Below are 17,707 nucleotides of genomic sequence, written 5' to 3'. Positions count from 1 at the left end.
AGCAGCCGATGAGGCTCGTCCAGCCTCCTCAAATACGGAACGGAACAACCGCACAAACCCCAGGAAGTCTCTGGTCACGGGTCCCTGTCGTTCCCAGATTGGGTTCACCCACGCCAGGGCCTTGCTGGCAAGTAGGGATACAATAAAGGCGATCCTGGCTCCGTCCGAAGGAAATGCTTGGGCGTGCAGAGTGAAATGGATTTGGCATTGGTTCAGGAACCCCTTGCACGAACTTGCATCTCCATGAAACCGTGGTGGCAATGGCAGCGAGAACCGAGAGTCCGAACTGGAGCTGCCAGGAGGTGTAGCTGGAGGGTTGATCGGAGGAGTCTCACTAGGAGCGATGACGGAAGAAACTAGTGCACCAAGATGCTGCGCCATGGAGTCTACTGCCACAATGAGTTGATTCTGTCGTGCTTGCAGATCCTGCAGGTCTGCCTGCATGGCTTGGGAGGATGACAGACTCTTGACTTGGCCAGCGGGGTCCATGGCCTGAGCGTACTGTCACGGCGCGGGGTGTGGACCCACTGGGCCGAACCGCGTAGCGGGGTAGCAGCTGGCCAACTAGGTACAAAACAATGTCTATAGTTCAAAACGGGTACCTGACGCAATAGTAGACAGTGGCAGGATCACGACTTGGCTTTCACAGCAGGTGACGCCGCGGATGCAGCGGGAAGGCACGACTTGGCTTTCACAGCAGGTGACGCCGCGGATGCGGCGGAAGACACGACTTGGCTTTTGCAGCAGGTGACGCCGCGGATGCAGCAGGAAGGCACGACTTGGCTTTCACAGCAGGTGATGCCGCGGATGCGGCGGAAGACACGACTTGGCTTTTACAGCAGGTAACGATAGTACGGGATACAGGGTACAGGCAGCAGGAACGGGCAACACTGGGAACTGGAAAACACTGGGAGACCTTTAGCAAGACAGACTAGGGTATACAACAACGCTCAGGCAAGGAACCAGTGGGCAGAGCTCATTTTTATAGTCCAGCAGCCATTTGGGCTAATAGCTGATTACTGGCAGCTGGACACGTACTGGCCCTTTAAGGCCGTGCACGCGCGGGCGCGCGCGCCCTGCGGGGAACGGCGCGAGGACCCGGAAGACAGTGCCGGCGCCTGCCAGAGGGAGGAGGACGCCGAGCAGAGAGGTGTCCATGGCCGGGATCGTCAGGGGGTGAGTTAGAACGGCGATCCCCGGCCATGGACGTAACACTGACATCTTATCATTGTACAAACACCAGGTCAATACTTGGGATAACATTGTTCCCCTGTCACTTACACACAATGTCTGCAGTGGGGAAGATACCGGCTGGGCTTCAGGCCCCCCTGAGAACAGGTCTACACACACGAGCACATTGTCATACACTTCTAGCTCGGGTAGTTGTATGTTCTGCAGTCGCTGGGACGGGTAATCTGGCCGGGCTGCACTTTTCACAGGTACCTTTGCTGTTTTACCTATGTCATGCAGTAAGCACATCATTCCGGCTGCTACAAACCTAGTGGTGGCATTATTGTATCCAGGGACAAGCCAATTTACTGACACCTGGCCGCACATACTCTTGTTGTCAGGTCTGTCTTCTCTTGCTCTCTCAATTGGCTTACCCGATGATCCAATAAAGTTCCTACTACCAATGGGCCCATAATTGAGGGCGATGCCAAAAGCATACCTAGAGTCAGTGTAAATGTCGGCCATCTTACCTTTTGCCAGGTTACAGCCTCAGCGAGCACCTCCAGCTCCGCTCCTTGAGATGAACAAGAAGGTGAGAGTGGTTTCTGGGTAATTTACCTGGTGCCTCGTATCCTGTCTTGTACATACTGTATATGATGAAGTATGTCTACATTACAAATTGACATTAAAAACCCACGTCACATATAGATAGAACATTTCAAAGGGGTGGCGTCTTCATCCTCTAAAATAAAACCAAATATTATACACTTCTCCACACTCATCTGATAATCCAGAATACTTTGAGAATCTCACTTTTATCAGGTTCTGCAAATAGTTAATTAATACAAAAACAAATAAAAATAAAACATTCCTAAAAACTTTACATCAAATTAACAATGTCCAGACAATTTTTTTTTGTTTTTGCCTTCTCCCCCATCTAAATCTGTAAAGACCCATCTGTGAGTGACGTCACCTCCTGTGTAACTTTGCTGGAGGGGGATGGTCTTTTACACAATACCTCATATTGAGTGGAGACTACAGCACAGCATACCCAGTGCCATATTTACTGTTCTGGAAAGATCTGGAACCATCTACACAGAAAAACCTCAAAATTTAGGTTACTCTCATACACATTTAATCTGGATTACTCATTGGGATCTCATACACATTTTGTAGATCTCCTGAAACCAAATCAATTAATTCAAAACAAACCAAAATTGTACCTGATCAGTTCCTTCACCATTCCCCCCTTTGTGGACTCTGCGAAAGTAATGTAGCAGGGTTCAAAACTACATCTCAACATAACAAAGTCGGGCACTAGTTTAACCCCCTGTAATGTACAACAGCCTGAAACAAAAATGACTTTTTCCTGACGAAAATACATTTTATCTTTACAATGACATAACTCATGTGTGAAATCAAAAACAAAACAATTGTAGTTAGTTATTCAATAAAACAGAAACTATTATATCTGATAACATTAATTACTGCAAACCAATAAACTGTATATAAAAATAGGGAACGGTGGGGGGCACATACATTTTCAAAACCCCGTGTCTCACAGTATCTATAGTTTAATACATCTGAATTAACATCAAAACACATTAAATCTGATCACATCATAACACATAAATATCGTAACTTTTATAAACAACAGCGCATGCGCAAAGAGAAGAAATTTATTTAGGTTTGTAAACATTACTGATATATATCTCAAAGCAGTGCATATTGAAATCCCTTTGTCTCATCAGCCCTGCAGACTGCACCCAGTCAGCCCCCCCCTCCTCCCAAACACAGCATACTACAGGGGGGAGGGGGGGGTCACACACTCACTTCTCACAGCGTCTAGTCTCACAATCTTAACACTTTCAATGCCGGCAAAACAACATATGTATCTGCAATCATTCATCACACCATTGTATAGGAATTATCTGAGTTCAAAACATCAAACACATAATCTGTAACAGTCCAATCTGTCGGCCACCATGTCTATATTATGATGACGTGTTGCTTCATCAGTGTACAGCGTCCTGCACACTAGAATTGAATCTAAAAATAGAAAAGACACTACAAATGACAAAATTAACAAGGCGATTATTTCATACTGATTTGGTTGGGCCGGGCGTGGCCACATCAGGGGCAGGGGGGGGCAGCCTCTCCCATTGGAAACACAGTCCGCAGCTGTGAGGGGGGGGTTTCCCACCCACAATGAGGACACACTCAACATGAGGTACGGACGCCATTACCGGGCGTCGGCTGGTCCTGTGTTTTCTAATACATACAATACCTTTCTTATTCCTAACTTCCTCTTCTGCAAATCCCTCTAAAGCACTTTCCATCAACTTACTACCTTCCAACTTCCCTTTGTTCTCCAGAATACCTTTTGCCCAATCTCCGGCTTGCAGCCGCCCTCCTCTATGGATTCCACACACTTCCATCAATTTCTTCATTTTACTCACATACTGCGTCCCTTCTCTTTGCTTCACTAAATCATATGCCTAACAGTCTATATTATACACGTAATTTATATAACAATTTTCGGTCAACGACTCCCAGGCCTCACCGGAAATATTACAATTCCTCAGTCTACAGCCTCCGGTCCGCCGAAATATTACAATTCCTAGTCTGCAATGTATTTATTATTACATCTCGCTAGGATATAACAATTATCTAGACTCGCCGGCCTCGCTGGAAATATTAAAATCTCACAGGTCTATAGCTCTCCGGTCTGTTATATAATATTTAGCTAGACTCTCCGGCCTCGCTGGAAATATTAAAATCTCACAGTCTATAGCTCTCCGGTCTGTTATATTTTCTATCTAGTCCCTAATTACCCAGAGGATGGTTAGTCGGGCGCGACTAAGGTCTCACAGGTTTGCGACCTCACAGCGGAAAATATCACCTCTGTCGCCTGAGATAATCCAGGAAATCAACAAAAGGGTTCTACAGATCGCCACAAGACTGTCGACTAACACAGATAAGTCGAAGATTTATAAAATCAATTCGCTTACCGTGTTATTGCGGAGGTGATCAAATTCCTTATCAGTGGGCAATCTCGGGTCCTCTGTTTCACCCTGTGATTGTCGGTTATCCGGATTTCGATATTTCCTCCAGTGAGGTCCCCGTCGGGCGCCAAAAATGTCAGGTCCGTATTTCACACCGAATAACCACCTCTGTAAATTGAAAGCTGAATGCATGCCTGGAAAGAAGTACACCACACAGAGTAATGTTGGTAGACATCCCCTCCCTCAGCCAGGAGGAAGACTGAAACGTTTTATTCAGAACAAAGAAACACAGAAAGAGACACATGCCTCCTCCCCAGAGATGTGGGAGTGCCCAAGCCCCCACCAGTTTCACAGCTGTAAGTTCTCAGACTCACTCTTCTTGCATTCCAGGGGGCGGTGTCTTCCATAGATGTGTCCGACATGAACAAAGAACTTATTATATATCAGTATATTACACAAAGAACTGAAATGTATATACATATGTGTGAGGATAATATTTTTCAACCAATATACATAGTAATGATCCCTGACAATGTTAGGCTGTGGCTGCTTTCTTGTATCTGTCTGGTTATGAAAAATAGGGGGGATCCCTTGTCATTTTAAAAAAATGTAAAAAAACAAAAAACAAAAAAAACGATGTGTGGTCCCACTATTTACCATAACCATCCAGATACAACATAGCAGCAGCAGGCTAGTATTACCAGGGTGGGAAGGGCCACGGTTTTTGTCCCTTCCCGGCCTCATAATACCAGCCTGCTGACGCTCCGGTGCCCGCCCTTTACTACAGATGGTCGGGTATTGGATTGTACCTGGCTCATCCTGATACCCCTGGTGGTGATGGATACCGGCAGTGGCGTAACTACCGCCGTAGCAGCAGTAGCGGCTGCTACGGGGCCCGCGGCGTGAGGGGGCCCGTGTCGCCCGCCGGCACGGGCCCCCACCATGGCCGGAGGCTCCGCTAGCAGCCGCTATGGCTGCTACAGCGGGACGCCACTGAACACTACGGCAGAGCAGGGAGGTATCTCCCCGCTCTGCCATTAACTGGTTCCCGACAGCTGGCTGTATTTTTACGGCCAGCGGTCAGGGTCCTTAAAACCCGAGCCATAGACTTTCTACAGCTCGGGTTTTAACTTGCTGCCCGCGCGATCGGGCAGCTGAATGTCGGGTCTCCGGCTGTCAGTGACTGCCGGGGACCCTGAGGAGAGGATAGAAGCAGCTTTCGCTGCTTCTGTCTTCTCTGATCACTTGTACACAGCGCTGAATGCGCGCTGTGTACAGGAATAGAGACAGCAGCAGCGGCGCTGTCTCTATTCCTACCGGTGATCATGTGACTGGTCACATGATTGCCGGGTGACGTTACTGACAGACTGCTGCTGGGTCTAACAAGACCCAGCACAGCCCTATTAGTGACAATCGTCACTATGAGAGGGCTGATTTCCCCTGTAACTGGGGCTGCTGTGCAGCTCCAGTTACAGTGGAAAAACATGGTGTAAAAGAAAGAAAAAATATATATAAAGTTCCCCAAAGGTCTTCTTTGACCTTTGGGGGACAGACCATAGTAATAAAAAAATAATAAAGTGCAAAAAAATTTGAAATAATAAATACACATAAAATACCCACCCCAAAAAAAAAAACGTTCCCCCCCCCGCCAATCATTGTTGTAACACTAGCGCTGACCCAATTACCCTAATATAGACATGTAATATATAAAAATTTACGGTAGACAATGACGATCACAAATAAAAGGTCTATTTTAGGGTAAAACTATGTTATTACCAAAAAAAAAATACCTGAAACGAAAAAAAGCTTATTTTTTTACTATTATTTTAAAACTTTATGAATAAAAATTCTAAAATAGCAAAAAAGGTGTGTATAAAAACGATAAAAAATGAAACCTGCATTGTCTACGGAAAAAAACGTCGCAAAAATCACATTGTTAGCCCAATAAATAAAAAAGTTATAGCCATTTAACTAACACGTGCTAAAATTGGCTAAACGGTGTCTGGTCCTGAAGGCGCAAAATAGAGCAAAAGACATGTATCCCCCCCCCCCTCTCCACAGGACATGTATCCCCTCTCCACAGGACATGTATCCCCTCTCCACAGGATCTCCACAGGACATGTATCCCCTCTCCACAGGATATACACAGGACATGTATCCCCTCCCCACAGGATCTCCACAGGACATGTATCCCCTCTCCACAGGACATGTATCCCCTCTCCACAGGACATGTATCCCCTCTCCACAGGATCTCCACAGGACATGTATCCCCTCTCCACAGGATCTCCACAGGATAGGGGATACATGTGTGATCGCTGGCAGCGATAGGGAGAACGGGGGACTGAAAGTCCCCTGAAGTTCTCCATCACAAACCTCGGACTTCCGGGGTCTGTGTCGGCAGGTCCGTAGAAATGAATGGAGCGCCGGTCGTGCTTGTGCGCATGCGTGACCAGCACTCCTTTCATTTTTATTGAGCTGCGCAGACGCCGGAAGTCAGAGGTTTGTCATGGAGAAGTTCAGGGGACTTTCAGTCCCCCGTTCTCCCTATCATTGCCAGAAATCACTCATGTATCCCCTATCCTCTGGAGATCCTGTGGAGAGGGGATACATGTATTTTGTAGGACACACTGTAGGTCGCATTTTTTTGGGAGGGGGGACGCTGTATGGCGTTCACTACAGGGGGGGGGGAACGCTGTATGGCGTTCCCTACAGGGGGGGGTGGCTGTATGGCGTTCCCTACAGGGGGGGAGCTGTATGGCGTTCCCTACAAGGGGGGCTGTATGGCGTTCCCTACAGGGGGCTGTATGGCGTTCCCTACAGGGGGGGAGCTGTATGGCGTTCCCTACAGGGGGGGAGCTGTATGGCGTTCCCTACAGGGGGGGCTGTATGGCATTCTCTACAGGGGGGGGCTGTATGGCGTTCCCTACAGGGGGGGCTGTATCGCGTTCTCTACAGGGGGGCTGTATGGCGTCATCTACAGGGGGGCTGTATGGCGTTATCTACAGGGGGGCTGTATGGCGTTATCTACAGGGGGGCTGTATGGCGTTATCTACAGGGGGGCTGTATGGCATTCTCTACAGGGGGATGTATGGCGCTATCTACAGAGGGGGGGCTGTATGGCATTATCTACAGGGGGAGGGGGGCTGTAAAAAAGGCACTATCTACAAGGGGGGGGGGTTGTGTGACACCCAGGGGAGTGGGGGCCCCAGTCAAAGGTTTGCTATGGGGCCCAGTCTTTCCTAGTTACGCCCCTGGATACCGGCATAATAACGTGGGTCACTTTTTACTGGCTAACACTAAGCCCCAGCCTTAGTAATGGACGCTGTCAAACAGACAACTGCCATTACTAAGGCGCTAATAAAGTATTAAAAAAACTGAGACATAAGAAAATATTTTTTATTGAAATAACAACTCCCCCACACAACCCTCTTTCGCCATTTTATTTAAAAAAAAGTAGATCATCGAAGTAGTCCAACAAATCTACGACTTAGTCCAAATAATTCAGCAGAACCTACAGTACAAAAAAAAAAAGTTAGCAGTATGACATTTTTTATTTTACATAGTTTTCACTTTACAAGTGTGAATGATCTAATAGAGATTGGCTACTTGGATTTCTTATGATTTTTTTGCGGATGGATGCGGGGGGGGGGGGGAGCACATTTCAATTTTCTCCTCAGGTAGCAGAAAAGCTAGAATTGGCCCTGCTTATAGTTGACTCTAAAGTGTCCTGCTGCCATAGGGCAAACGGTTGCCATGCAAGGAATGAACTTGGTCAACCACAATGCTTAGGTGAGCCCTACTGGTGAAACATTTATCTACAGGTATTAGAGTACCAGAATGTGCCCAGTAAACATTTCCCCCACCATTACTCCACCTCAACCAGCCTGAACTGTTCACACCTGACATTAAGGGTTTATCAATTCATGCTCCTTGTGCCAAATTCTGACCTATCAGCATGGTGCCACAGAAATCTGGATTCATCTGACCAGGCAATGTTTTTCCACTGCTCACTGATCAAATTTTGCTCTTTTTTGCCACTGGGGTCTCGCATTTCTTCTTCCATTAGACAGCAATGACATTCATACTGGTCATCTGCTGTTGTAGCCCACCCGTGCTAAGTACGAGTTCTGCATTAGAACAAGTTAGTTGGAGCACTAGCGTTGTATTTGGCTTCAATTTTCTTGACTGTGCACCGCCTGTTCGTCAGAATGATTCTTGACATCCTCCTCTGACCCCTTTTGTTGACGAGTTGTTGACGTCCCCAGGATCTTATTTCACTGGATGTTTCTTCCTCGATCACACCATTCTTAGTTTACTCTCTAAATCATTGCACGAGAAAACCACACAAGGTTGGCAGTGTTTGAAATACTGACCCCGGTGAGTCTAAGGGTATGTTCACACACTATCAAAAAAAGTCTGAAAATACTGAGCTGTTTTCAAGGGAAAACAGCCTCTGATTTTCAGGCATTTTTGAAGCTGAAAATTAAGCTTCTTTTAATTTGGAGCTTCTTTTGAGGCTTCTTTTTAGGCGTTTTTTGAGGCGTTTTTCAAAGTGTTCAATGGAAAATCAGCTAAAAAAAAACGCCTCATGAAGTGACATGCTACTTCTTTTTATGGAGCGTCTTTTTACGCTCCGTTTTTTAAAATATAGGTGTAAAAAGACGCCCCATATGAGCTAAATGCTGTTTTTCCAATTGATTTCAATGGGCAGATGTTTGTAGGCGTTCAGCTTCCGTTTTTTTCAGGCGTTTTTTTGAGGCGTAAATGCCCCAAAATACGCCTCAAAACACTGAGTGTGAACATACCCTAACACCAATGACCATGCTTTGCTCGAAGTTGCTCAGATCGCTCGATTTTCCAATTCTAATGCGGATTCAAGCTGAAACTGATCCATGGAAAACTCGTTCACTTAATTTTATACTTCATTTCACGTCACGTGTCTAGTTTCCATACAGGGAAGCTCCAATCATGAAAGGGCAGGTGACTCTAATAAAGCGGCCATTCAATGTATATAGAAAGAATATATATTTAAGATCAGTTCTAGAGTGGATCCATATTTTTGCGGTACCATGCTGATGGGAGGGTCAGAATTTGGGACAAGCAGCATGTATCGATGAACCCTTCCATCAGGTGTGAACAGTCCAGGCTGGTGGAGGTGGAGTAATGGAGGGGGAATGTATTCTTGGCGCACCCTGGGTCCTCTGATACCTGTGAATCAATGTTTGAACGGTAGGGCTTACCTAAGCATTGTGGCCGACCAAGTTCATCCCTTTATGGCGGTTGTTTACCGTATGGCAGAAAGACTAGCAGCAATTGCGAGAAGCTATCCTGTCTGCATGCAGTCGCCACGAGCGGGTGCTAACTGCATTTGGATGTATTCAGCTACTATTGAACTCAGTGGGACCTGTATAAATCTTTATGCACTCCCTCTCGACCCCTGAATGTCTCTAAAAATGGACAACCAGTAAGCCAAATGTATGCAGAGCTATAATAGCTGCAAATGGAGGATTCTCTAAAATAATTATTAACTACACAAAATACAGTTTTTTAAATAATATATATTTTATCTAATAGAACCCTTAAAAAATAACACCAAGGGATTCCTATAACCGTAACAACGTGGTCTACTGTATATTGTTAAAATAAAATAAAAGTAAATAAATAGATGGCATATCCGGTGGATATTCCTTTAACCCCTTAAGGATTTATCAGTTCTGAAAAAAATTAAAAAGTGACAGTAGATGAGATGATAAAACTTTTCTCAAACACATAGTATTAGCAGCACAGCAGATTTCCCTCAGCATTAGGGCTTATTCAGACGATCGTGTAATACATCCGTGCAACGTGTGGGATTTTCACGCGTGTCGCACGAACCTATGTTAGTCAATGGGGCCGTTCAGACTGTCAGTGATTTTCACGCAGCGTGTTTCCGCTGCGTAAAACTCACGACATGTCCTATATTTGTGCGTTTTTCGCGCATCACGCACCCATTGAAGTCAATGGGTGCGTGAAAAGCACCCCCGTGTGACGCGCGTGATTTGCGCAACAGAAGTAAAAACTATGAATGAAAACAGAAAAGCACGAGCGGAAAAAAAGGTTTGCGGGAAAAGAAGCGACATTCCCTTTCTTCGGGTGTTTCCGTCTCTGACCTCCCATTGACATCAATGGGAGGCAGAGAAAGCATTTGGAGGCAGATTTTTCTGCCTGCAAAAAATCTGTGTGAACAGGGCCTTAAAATTATCTCCAAATCGTCTGTATTCAGCCTCGTAATTTTCTCTGCCTCAAATATATACGCCATGTGAACATACCCTCACAGGACACAGTTTGTACTTTATTTCAGCAGTGTGACGTCTAAATCTACCTGAGATTTTCTCCTTCTCTTGGAGATATAAAGCGAAACACAAATCGGGATTAAAAAATTCTCCTCACATCCAGCCAGGAGCCTGAATTTTACTTCATACAGAATATTGTTATTTATCAGCTGTGAAAGGCTCCGTTCACATCTGCGTCAGGGCTCCGTTCTGACGTTCCGTCGTAGCTTTCCATCGGAACCTATGGTTTCCGTTTGTGTCAGTCAGGGCTCAGTTCCAACCGAAATCTCCAATGGAACATCGGAACGGAGCCCTGACACAGATGTGAACGCAGCCTAATAAGAGTTTCCTGTGTCTTATAAAGCCCAGGTAGAGAAGGAGAAAGCTGATTGTAAAAAGTTAATCTGCTAGAGGAGGAGATAGACGCTTGTAAAGGGTTAATCCACTAGAGCCGAAGGAGACAACTGCTTGTAAAGAGTTAATGTGCGTCTCTCACTACAGATACATAGAACCAGCAGCAGGCACACACTGAGGAGAAAGCGGTGACGGGATTGAACTTTTTCTAGTTAGTGACACTTCAGATTACGCAGCTTCCTTCTCTTCCTGCTGCTCCATAATATACAGAAATCTTACATTCCTACTGATATAACAGCCTCCAGCATGAAGTAAGATAGCAGCAGAGATCTCCACTGTGTACACATGCTGCACACTAAGGGTATGTGCACACGAGAACTGTCTTTTACGTCTGAAAAGACAGACTGTTTTCAGGAGAAAACAGCTGCGTTGTTTCAGACGTAAAAGCTCCTCCTCGCATTTTGCGAGGCGTCTTTGACGGCCGTAATCTTGAGCTGCTCTTCATTGACTTCAATGAAAAATGGCTCAAATTACGTTGCAAAGAAGTGCCCTGCACTTCTTTGACGAGGCAGTCATTTTACGCGTCGTCGTTTGACAGCTGTCAAACGACGACGCGTAAATGACAGGTCGTCGGCACAGTACATCGGCAAACCCATTCAAATGAATGGGCAGATGTTTGCCGACGTATTGTAGCCCTATTTTCAGGCGTAAATCGAGGCATAATACGCCTCGTTTACGCCTGAAAATAGGTCGTGTGAACCCAGCCAAACAGTCTCCTACTTCACAGTGACCTCTCCCAGCTCTGAAACAGGAAGTCTTATAGAGCGGTCAAAATCTGTAAGGCTGTGTTCACATCAGCATTAGGAGCCTCCATCACAGATACGGTGAAAAATCCCGAACAGCATAGCGCAGAATGCAGTGTTACTTTGTCCTATAAAATGACGGAAACCTGACGGAACCCTTTAAAGTGATTTGGTTTCCTTGGCTCCGCTGGTGTCCGTTATCTTACAGATCTGCCACTTTTTTTATTTTTTATTTTTTTCGGTTTTCTATTTCTATGACGGAACAGAAATATGGAAAAAAACAGATGTGAATAAAACCCGATCTGTTCACTGCTGCCTGTGGAGATTTCAGTTGTCTCAGATCGTATAGCTCCAGAGCTTTTATCACTTAAAGAAGGCGTTTTTAAATTTAAAATCAAAAACTTTAATTTCAGTCATAATTTCTTGTGTGCAATTTACCATTTGATGTCTTTCAGATATGATGATTTATTACCTGGTACCTGGATTTGTAATCAGTTTCATCTTAATCTGTTTTATCATCTGGAAGCTGAAATATCTCAGGTAATACTCTAATGCCAATGTTTACAATCTTATATTATTAAAGTGTAACTAAACTTTAAGAAAACTTCTGACATGTCATAGTGACATGTCAGAAGTTTTGATCGGTGGGGGTTCGAGCACTGAGAACCCCACCGATCGCTAAAACAAAGTGGAAGAAGCGCTCGGGCGAGAACTGAGCCGTTTAGTTTCTGATCGGCTTTTCTCGGAAAGCCGAGCAATTGGTGAACGGGCTCACAGACTTTATATTAATTCTGTACACTGTTACCTCTGCTTTTCGAGAAAAGCCGATCACACACGAAGTGGCTCAGCGTCTACCCGAGTGTTCCTGCCGCTTTCTTTTTTTGCGATCGGTGGGGTTCTCAGTGCACGGAGACCCCCACCGATCAAAACTTCTGATGTCACTATGATATGTCAGAAGTTTTCTGAAAGTTTAGTTACACTTTAAATATTCCTTCATTGTGGAAGATTTGATGGAGAGGGGCACTTATTGGCATCAGTGTGGAGAAGGACCTTTCAGGATGGCAATGCATGGTCTGTTTGTGGGAGAACTTGACCAGACTACACTCAGCCTTGACTTCAATCTCATTGAACACCTCTACAATAAAACTAAATTTCACCCAACATCATTGACCAAACCACCCATTGCTCCCGTGGCTCAATGGATATCAGTCCATGTTTGAAATTCATGTGGAAAGCTTTTCCAGAAGGGTGGAGGAGTTAATAGCAGCAAAAGTAGGACAAGCTCAATAATAATGCCATAAGTATAGAGATTTTCTCTATTGTATTTATTTGTTAAAAAGTTTATGAGACAATACAAGGGAGCATCCTAGTAAATTTGGATTACAATGCCTCCCTGTTGACCAAGACCAGTGCCGGGTTAAGGAGCCATGGGACATATGTGCGAACATACCTTTGTGACATAGACTTAGCAGCGCAGAGAAAAAGAGCTTTGGTTGCATGTGCAAATAAACTTGCCAGTGCCTGAGGGAGGTCCCAAGACCGGCAAGTGCTCCGGCTCCTAATTAAACCTTCTCCGATGCCTACCCCTTGGTCTTGATTAACGGTTCTGCCGTTCATCTACGTCACAGTGTTTGGCACTAAAATGTAACTAATGTGCCAGTGTAATTATCAAGCAAGACCCCTTTTGTGAGACAACCCCTTTAGTGGCAGACTATGTGGTCAGCTTTGGTTCTGAGAGTAAAATATTACAAGTAAAAACATCACCAATTGTAAAAACGAGAGTCACAAAATCCCAGATACTAGTCACGGGCGGCACCCCCAGCAGTGAGGAGGAGCTTGAAAGGAGCAGCGGTCGAGCATGTGCCTGCCGCTCCATACAATGTCAATGGGACTGATGAGTAAAAGCCAATCGCTGTACTTGGTTATTTCTGTCATTCCCATAGACTTCAAATGGAGCGGCAGCGCGCATCCTCGATCGCCACTCCATTCGAGCTCCTCCTCACTGCAGTCGAGCAGTGAGGAAGAAAAGAGGGTTTGGGACCCCTGTCCTCACAATCGGCGAGGGTCCCTGTGGTTGGGCCCCCCAGTGATCAGAGTATTATCCTGTGAATAGGTGATAGTTGTCAATTCTATGGATACTAAAGTGTACCCCTTTTTGCATAAATAAGTAGTAAGTGAATACATGAAACATGTTATATATGTTATTATGGCAAAGTGACATCAACCTCACCTTCCAGCAGCCTGTTGTTCACATTTCCCTGTCTACAGGCTCTTTGTAAATATTCTGAAAACTTCTAAGTCACCAAAATATCCATCTAGTGTAAAACAATAAAGAGAAAAATGGGAGGAGGGGGAGGCAGCTGCAGTTTCTCTCTTTCAGAATATCTGAGACTCCATACTTTGAGAGAGGAGGAGGACTAGTAGGGGAAGCCATCTGATTGGCTCAGGGCACACAGCACAGCTCTGACATCACTCGGCAAGCGTGGATAGGAAAATATATATTTACAGTACAAAAGAGACACAACCTACAGGTTACAGACCATATGTCATGTATAACATCTAATAAACATCTACAGCTGCCTGAAGAAGGATTTTTTTTGTGTGGAGGACTCTTGATTATATATAGAACTTGACAGTAGATGATTGGATAATATCTCGGTAAACTGAACTGTATTCTTGTTGTATTCTCTGCAAAATGTGTCTGCAAGTATTTTTGGAAATCACTACAGCCCCTATATTCTCTATCCCCATGTTATCTTGTCCACAATGTCGTTTACGCTGCTTTATTATATACTAGTCCTTCTCAATGAATTAGAATATCATCAAAAAGTTAATTTATTTCAGTAATTCATTTCAAAAAGTGAGACTCGTATATTATATAGATCCATTACACACAGAGGGATCTATTTCCAGCATTTGTTTTTCTTTTAATGTTGATGATTATGGTAACAGTTACTGAAAACCCAAAATTTAGTGTCTCAGAAAATTAGAATATTATATAAGCCCAATATATCAAGTCTAGTCGAGGTAGCGCAGCGTCTGGCAGGACATTTCCCAGCACTTCATGCTTCCCCCTGCTGACAGCTTTATGGAGATGCTGGTTTCATTTTCCAGCAGGACTTGGCACCTGCCCACACTGCCAAAAGTACCAATACCTGGTGTAATAACCACAGTAACACTGCGCCTGATTGGCCAGCAAACTCGCCGACCTAAACCCCATAGAGAATCTATAGGGTATTGGCAAGAGGAAGATGAGACACCAGACCCAACAATGCAGACGAGCTGAAGGCTGATATCAAAGCAACCTGGGCTTCCATAACACCTCAGCAGTGCCACAGGCTGATCGCCTCCATGCCACGCCGCATTGATAACACCTCAGCAGTGCCACAGGCTGATCGCCTCCATGCCACGCCGCATTGATAACACCTCAGCAGTGCCACAGGCTGATCGCCACCATGCCATGCCGCATTGATAACACCTCAGCAGTGCCACAGGCTGATCGCCACCATGTCATGCCGCATTGATAACACCTCAGCAGTGCCACAGGCTGATTGCCCCCATGCCACGCCGCATTGATAACACCTCAGCAGTGCCACAGGCTGATCGCCTCCATGCCACGCCGCATTGATAACACCTTAGCAGTGCCACGGGCTGATTACTTCCATGCCACGCTGCATTGATAACACCTCAGCAGTGCCACAGGCTGATCGCCTTCATGCCACGCCGCATTGATAACACCTTAGCAGTGCCACGGGCTGATCACCTCCATGCCACACCGCATTGATGACACCTCAGCAATGCCACAGGCTGATCGCTTCCATGCCACGCCACATTGATAACACCTCAGCAGTGCCACAGGCTGATCGCCCTCCATGCCACGCCGCACTGATTCATGCAGAGTCGGAGCCCCGACCAAGTATTGAGGGCAAATACTGGACAGACTTTTCAGTAGGATGACATTTCGGTATTAAAAATCATTTTCGAAATTGGGCTTATATAATATTCTAATTTTCTGAGACACTAAATTTGGGGTTTTATTTAACTGTTCCCATAATTAGAGATGAGCAAACTTATCAAAAGTTCGGTTCGGCTAGTTCGCCGAATTTCACAAAAAAGTTCGGTTCGGACCGAACTAGTTCTGACCGAACCTGTCACGTCCGTGCGCCGAGCATGCTACTGTCCGGGGTGCTGATAGAGTTAATGGGCTGCACTAACTCTTTCAGCAACCTTGACAGTACATGCTCGGCGCGCGGAAAATACAATTTAAATGTAATAAAAAAATAAAAATTATACGTTCGTACTTACTTTCCTCCTGTCCGGCCTCCAGCGATGACGTTTCATCCCTTTCGCCGCTGCAGCCAATCACAGGCTGTAGTGGCGGTCACGCACGTCAGGATGACGCTTCATCCCACGTGACCGCCTCTGCAGCCAATCACAGGCTGCAGCGGCGACATGGATGAAACGTCATCGCTGGAGGCCGGACAGGAGGAAAGTAAGTATGAACGTATTATTATTTTTTTTTGGCATGTATGTATGTTGGTATGTATGTTGTCATGTATGTATGTATATCTGTGCATGTATGTTGGCATGCATGTATATATGTGCATGTTTGTATGTATATTTGCATGTATGTATGTATGTTTGCATGTGTGTATGTTTGCATGTATGTATTTTTGCATGTATGTTGTCATGTATGTATGTATGTATGTATGTTGTCATGTATGTATGTATGTATATATGTGCATGTGTGTATGTATGTTTGCATGAATGTATGTGTGTTTGCATGTATGTGTGTTTGCATGAATGTATGTTTGCATGTATGTATGTATGCATGTTTGTATGTATATTTGCATGTGTGTATATATATATATATATGTATGTATGTTGTCATGTATGTATGTATGTATGTTGTCATGTATGTATATATGTGCATGTATGTTGGCATGTATGTATATATGTGCATGTGTGTATGTATGTATATTTGCATGTATATATTTGCATGTATGTATGTTGTCATGTATGTATGTATGTATGTATGTATGTATATATGTGCATGTATGTTTGCATGTATGTTGACATGTATGTATACATGTGCATGTTTGTATGTATATTTGCATGTATATATGTTTGCATGTGTATATGTATGTTTGCATGTATGTATGTATGTATGTTTGCATGTATGTATGTTGTCATGTATGTTTGTATGTATGTTGTCATGTATGTATGTATGTATATATGTGCATGTATGTATGTTTGCATGTTTTTATTTTTGCATGTATGTTTGCATGTATGTTTATATATATGTGCATGTATGTAATTATGTTTGCATGTATTTATGTTTGCATGTATATTTGTGCATGCTTGTATATATGTATGTATGTATCTTTGCATGTTTGTTTGTATGTATGTATGTTTTCATGTGTGTGTGTATGCATGTATGTATGATAGTTTGCATGTATATATGTGTGTATGTTTGCATGTATGTATATTTGCATGTATATATGTGCATGCTTGTATGTATGTTTGTATATATGTATGTATGTATGTATGTATGTATGTTTGCATGTATGTTTGTTTGTATATATGTCTGTATGGCCATGTATGATACTGTCTGCTGGCGCCCTGTATCTAAGTCAACTTCACGGCAGGCTTCTATACATGGTATAACAGTCAGTATCACACATTAAACTGAATCTAAGCCTACGACATGTTTTATTTCATTTTTTTTTTTTACAGGTTTGGTGTTTGGACTACGTCGGTTTCGAGGACTACTTAGATGACGTTTTTTTTTCTACAATAAAATGGTTAATGAGGGTTGTGTTGGGGGTGCTTTATTTCAATAAAATATTTTATCTATATCTTTGTCTTTTTATTTTCAAATTTTATTACTACCACTTTAGTAATGGCCGCTGTCTGAGTGACCACATCCATTACTAAGGCGAGGCTTAGTGTTAGCCGGTGCAGAGGCTAACACTAACCACCATTATTACCACGGTACCCACCACCACCAGGGGTGCCGGGAAGAGCCAGGTACGATCCAGTACCCGACCATCTGTTGTGATGG

General features: G+C 44.4%; 1 protein-coding gene across 1 annotated transcript in view; it reads left to right on the top strand.

The window, feature by feature from the left end:
• Nucleotides 1–17,707, top strand: part of LOC142741920 (cell surface glycoprotein CD200 receptor 1-A-like) — a 62,054-nt gene that overhangs the window by 26,984 nt on the left and 17,363 nt on the right. The window contains exon 5 of the mRNA XM_075851242.1: nt 12,099–12,183. Coding sequence (XP_075707357.1) covers nt 12,099–12,183 — 85 coding nt within the window. The remainder of the gene's footprint in view (nt 1–12,098; nt 12,184–17,707) is intronic.

This window comes from Rhinoderma darwinii, chromosome 2 (genome assembly GCF_050947455.1).
Source record: "Rhinoderma darwinii isolate aRhiDar2 chromosome 2, aRhiDar2.hap1, whole genome shotgun sequence".
In the NCBI taxonomy this organism is placed as follows: domain Eukaryota; kingdom Metazoa; phylum Chordata; class Amphibia; order Anura; family Rhinodermatidae; genus Rhinoderma; species Rhinoderma darwinii.
This window is presented reverse-complemented; position numbering and strand designations above follow the sequence as displayed.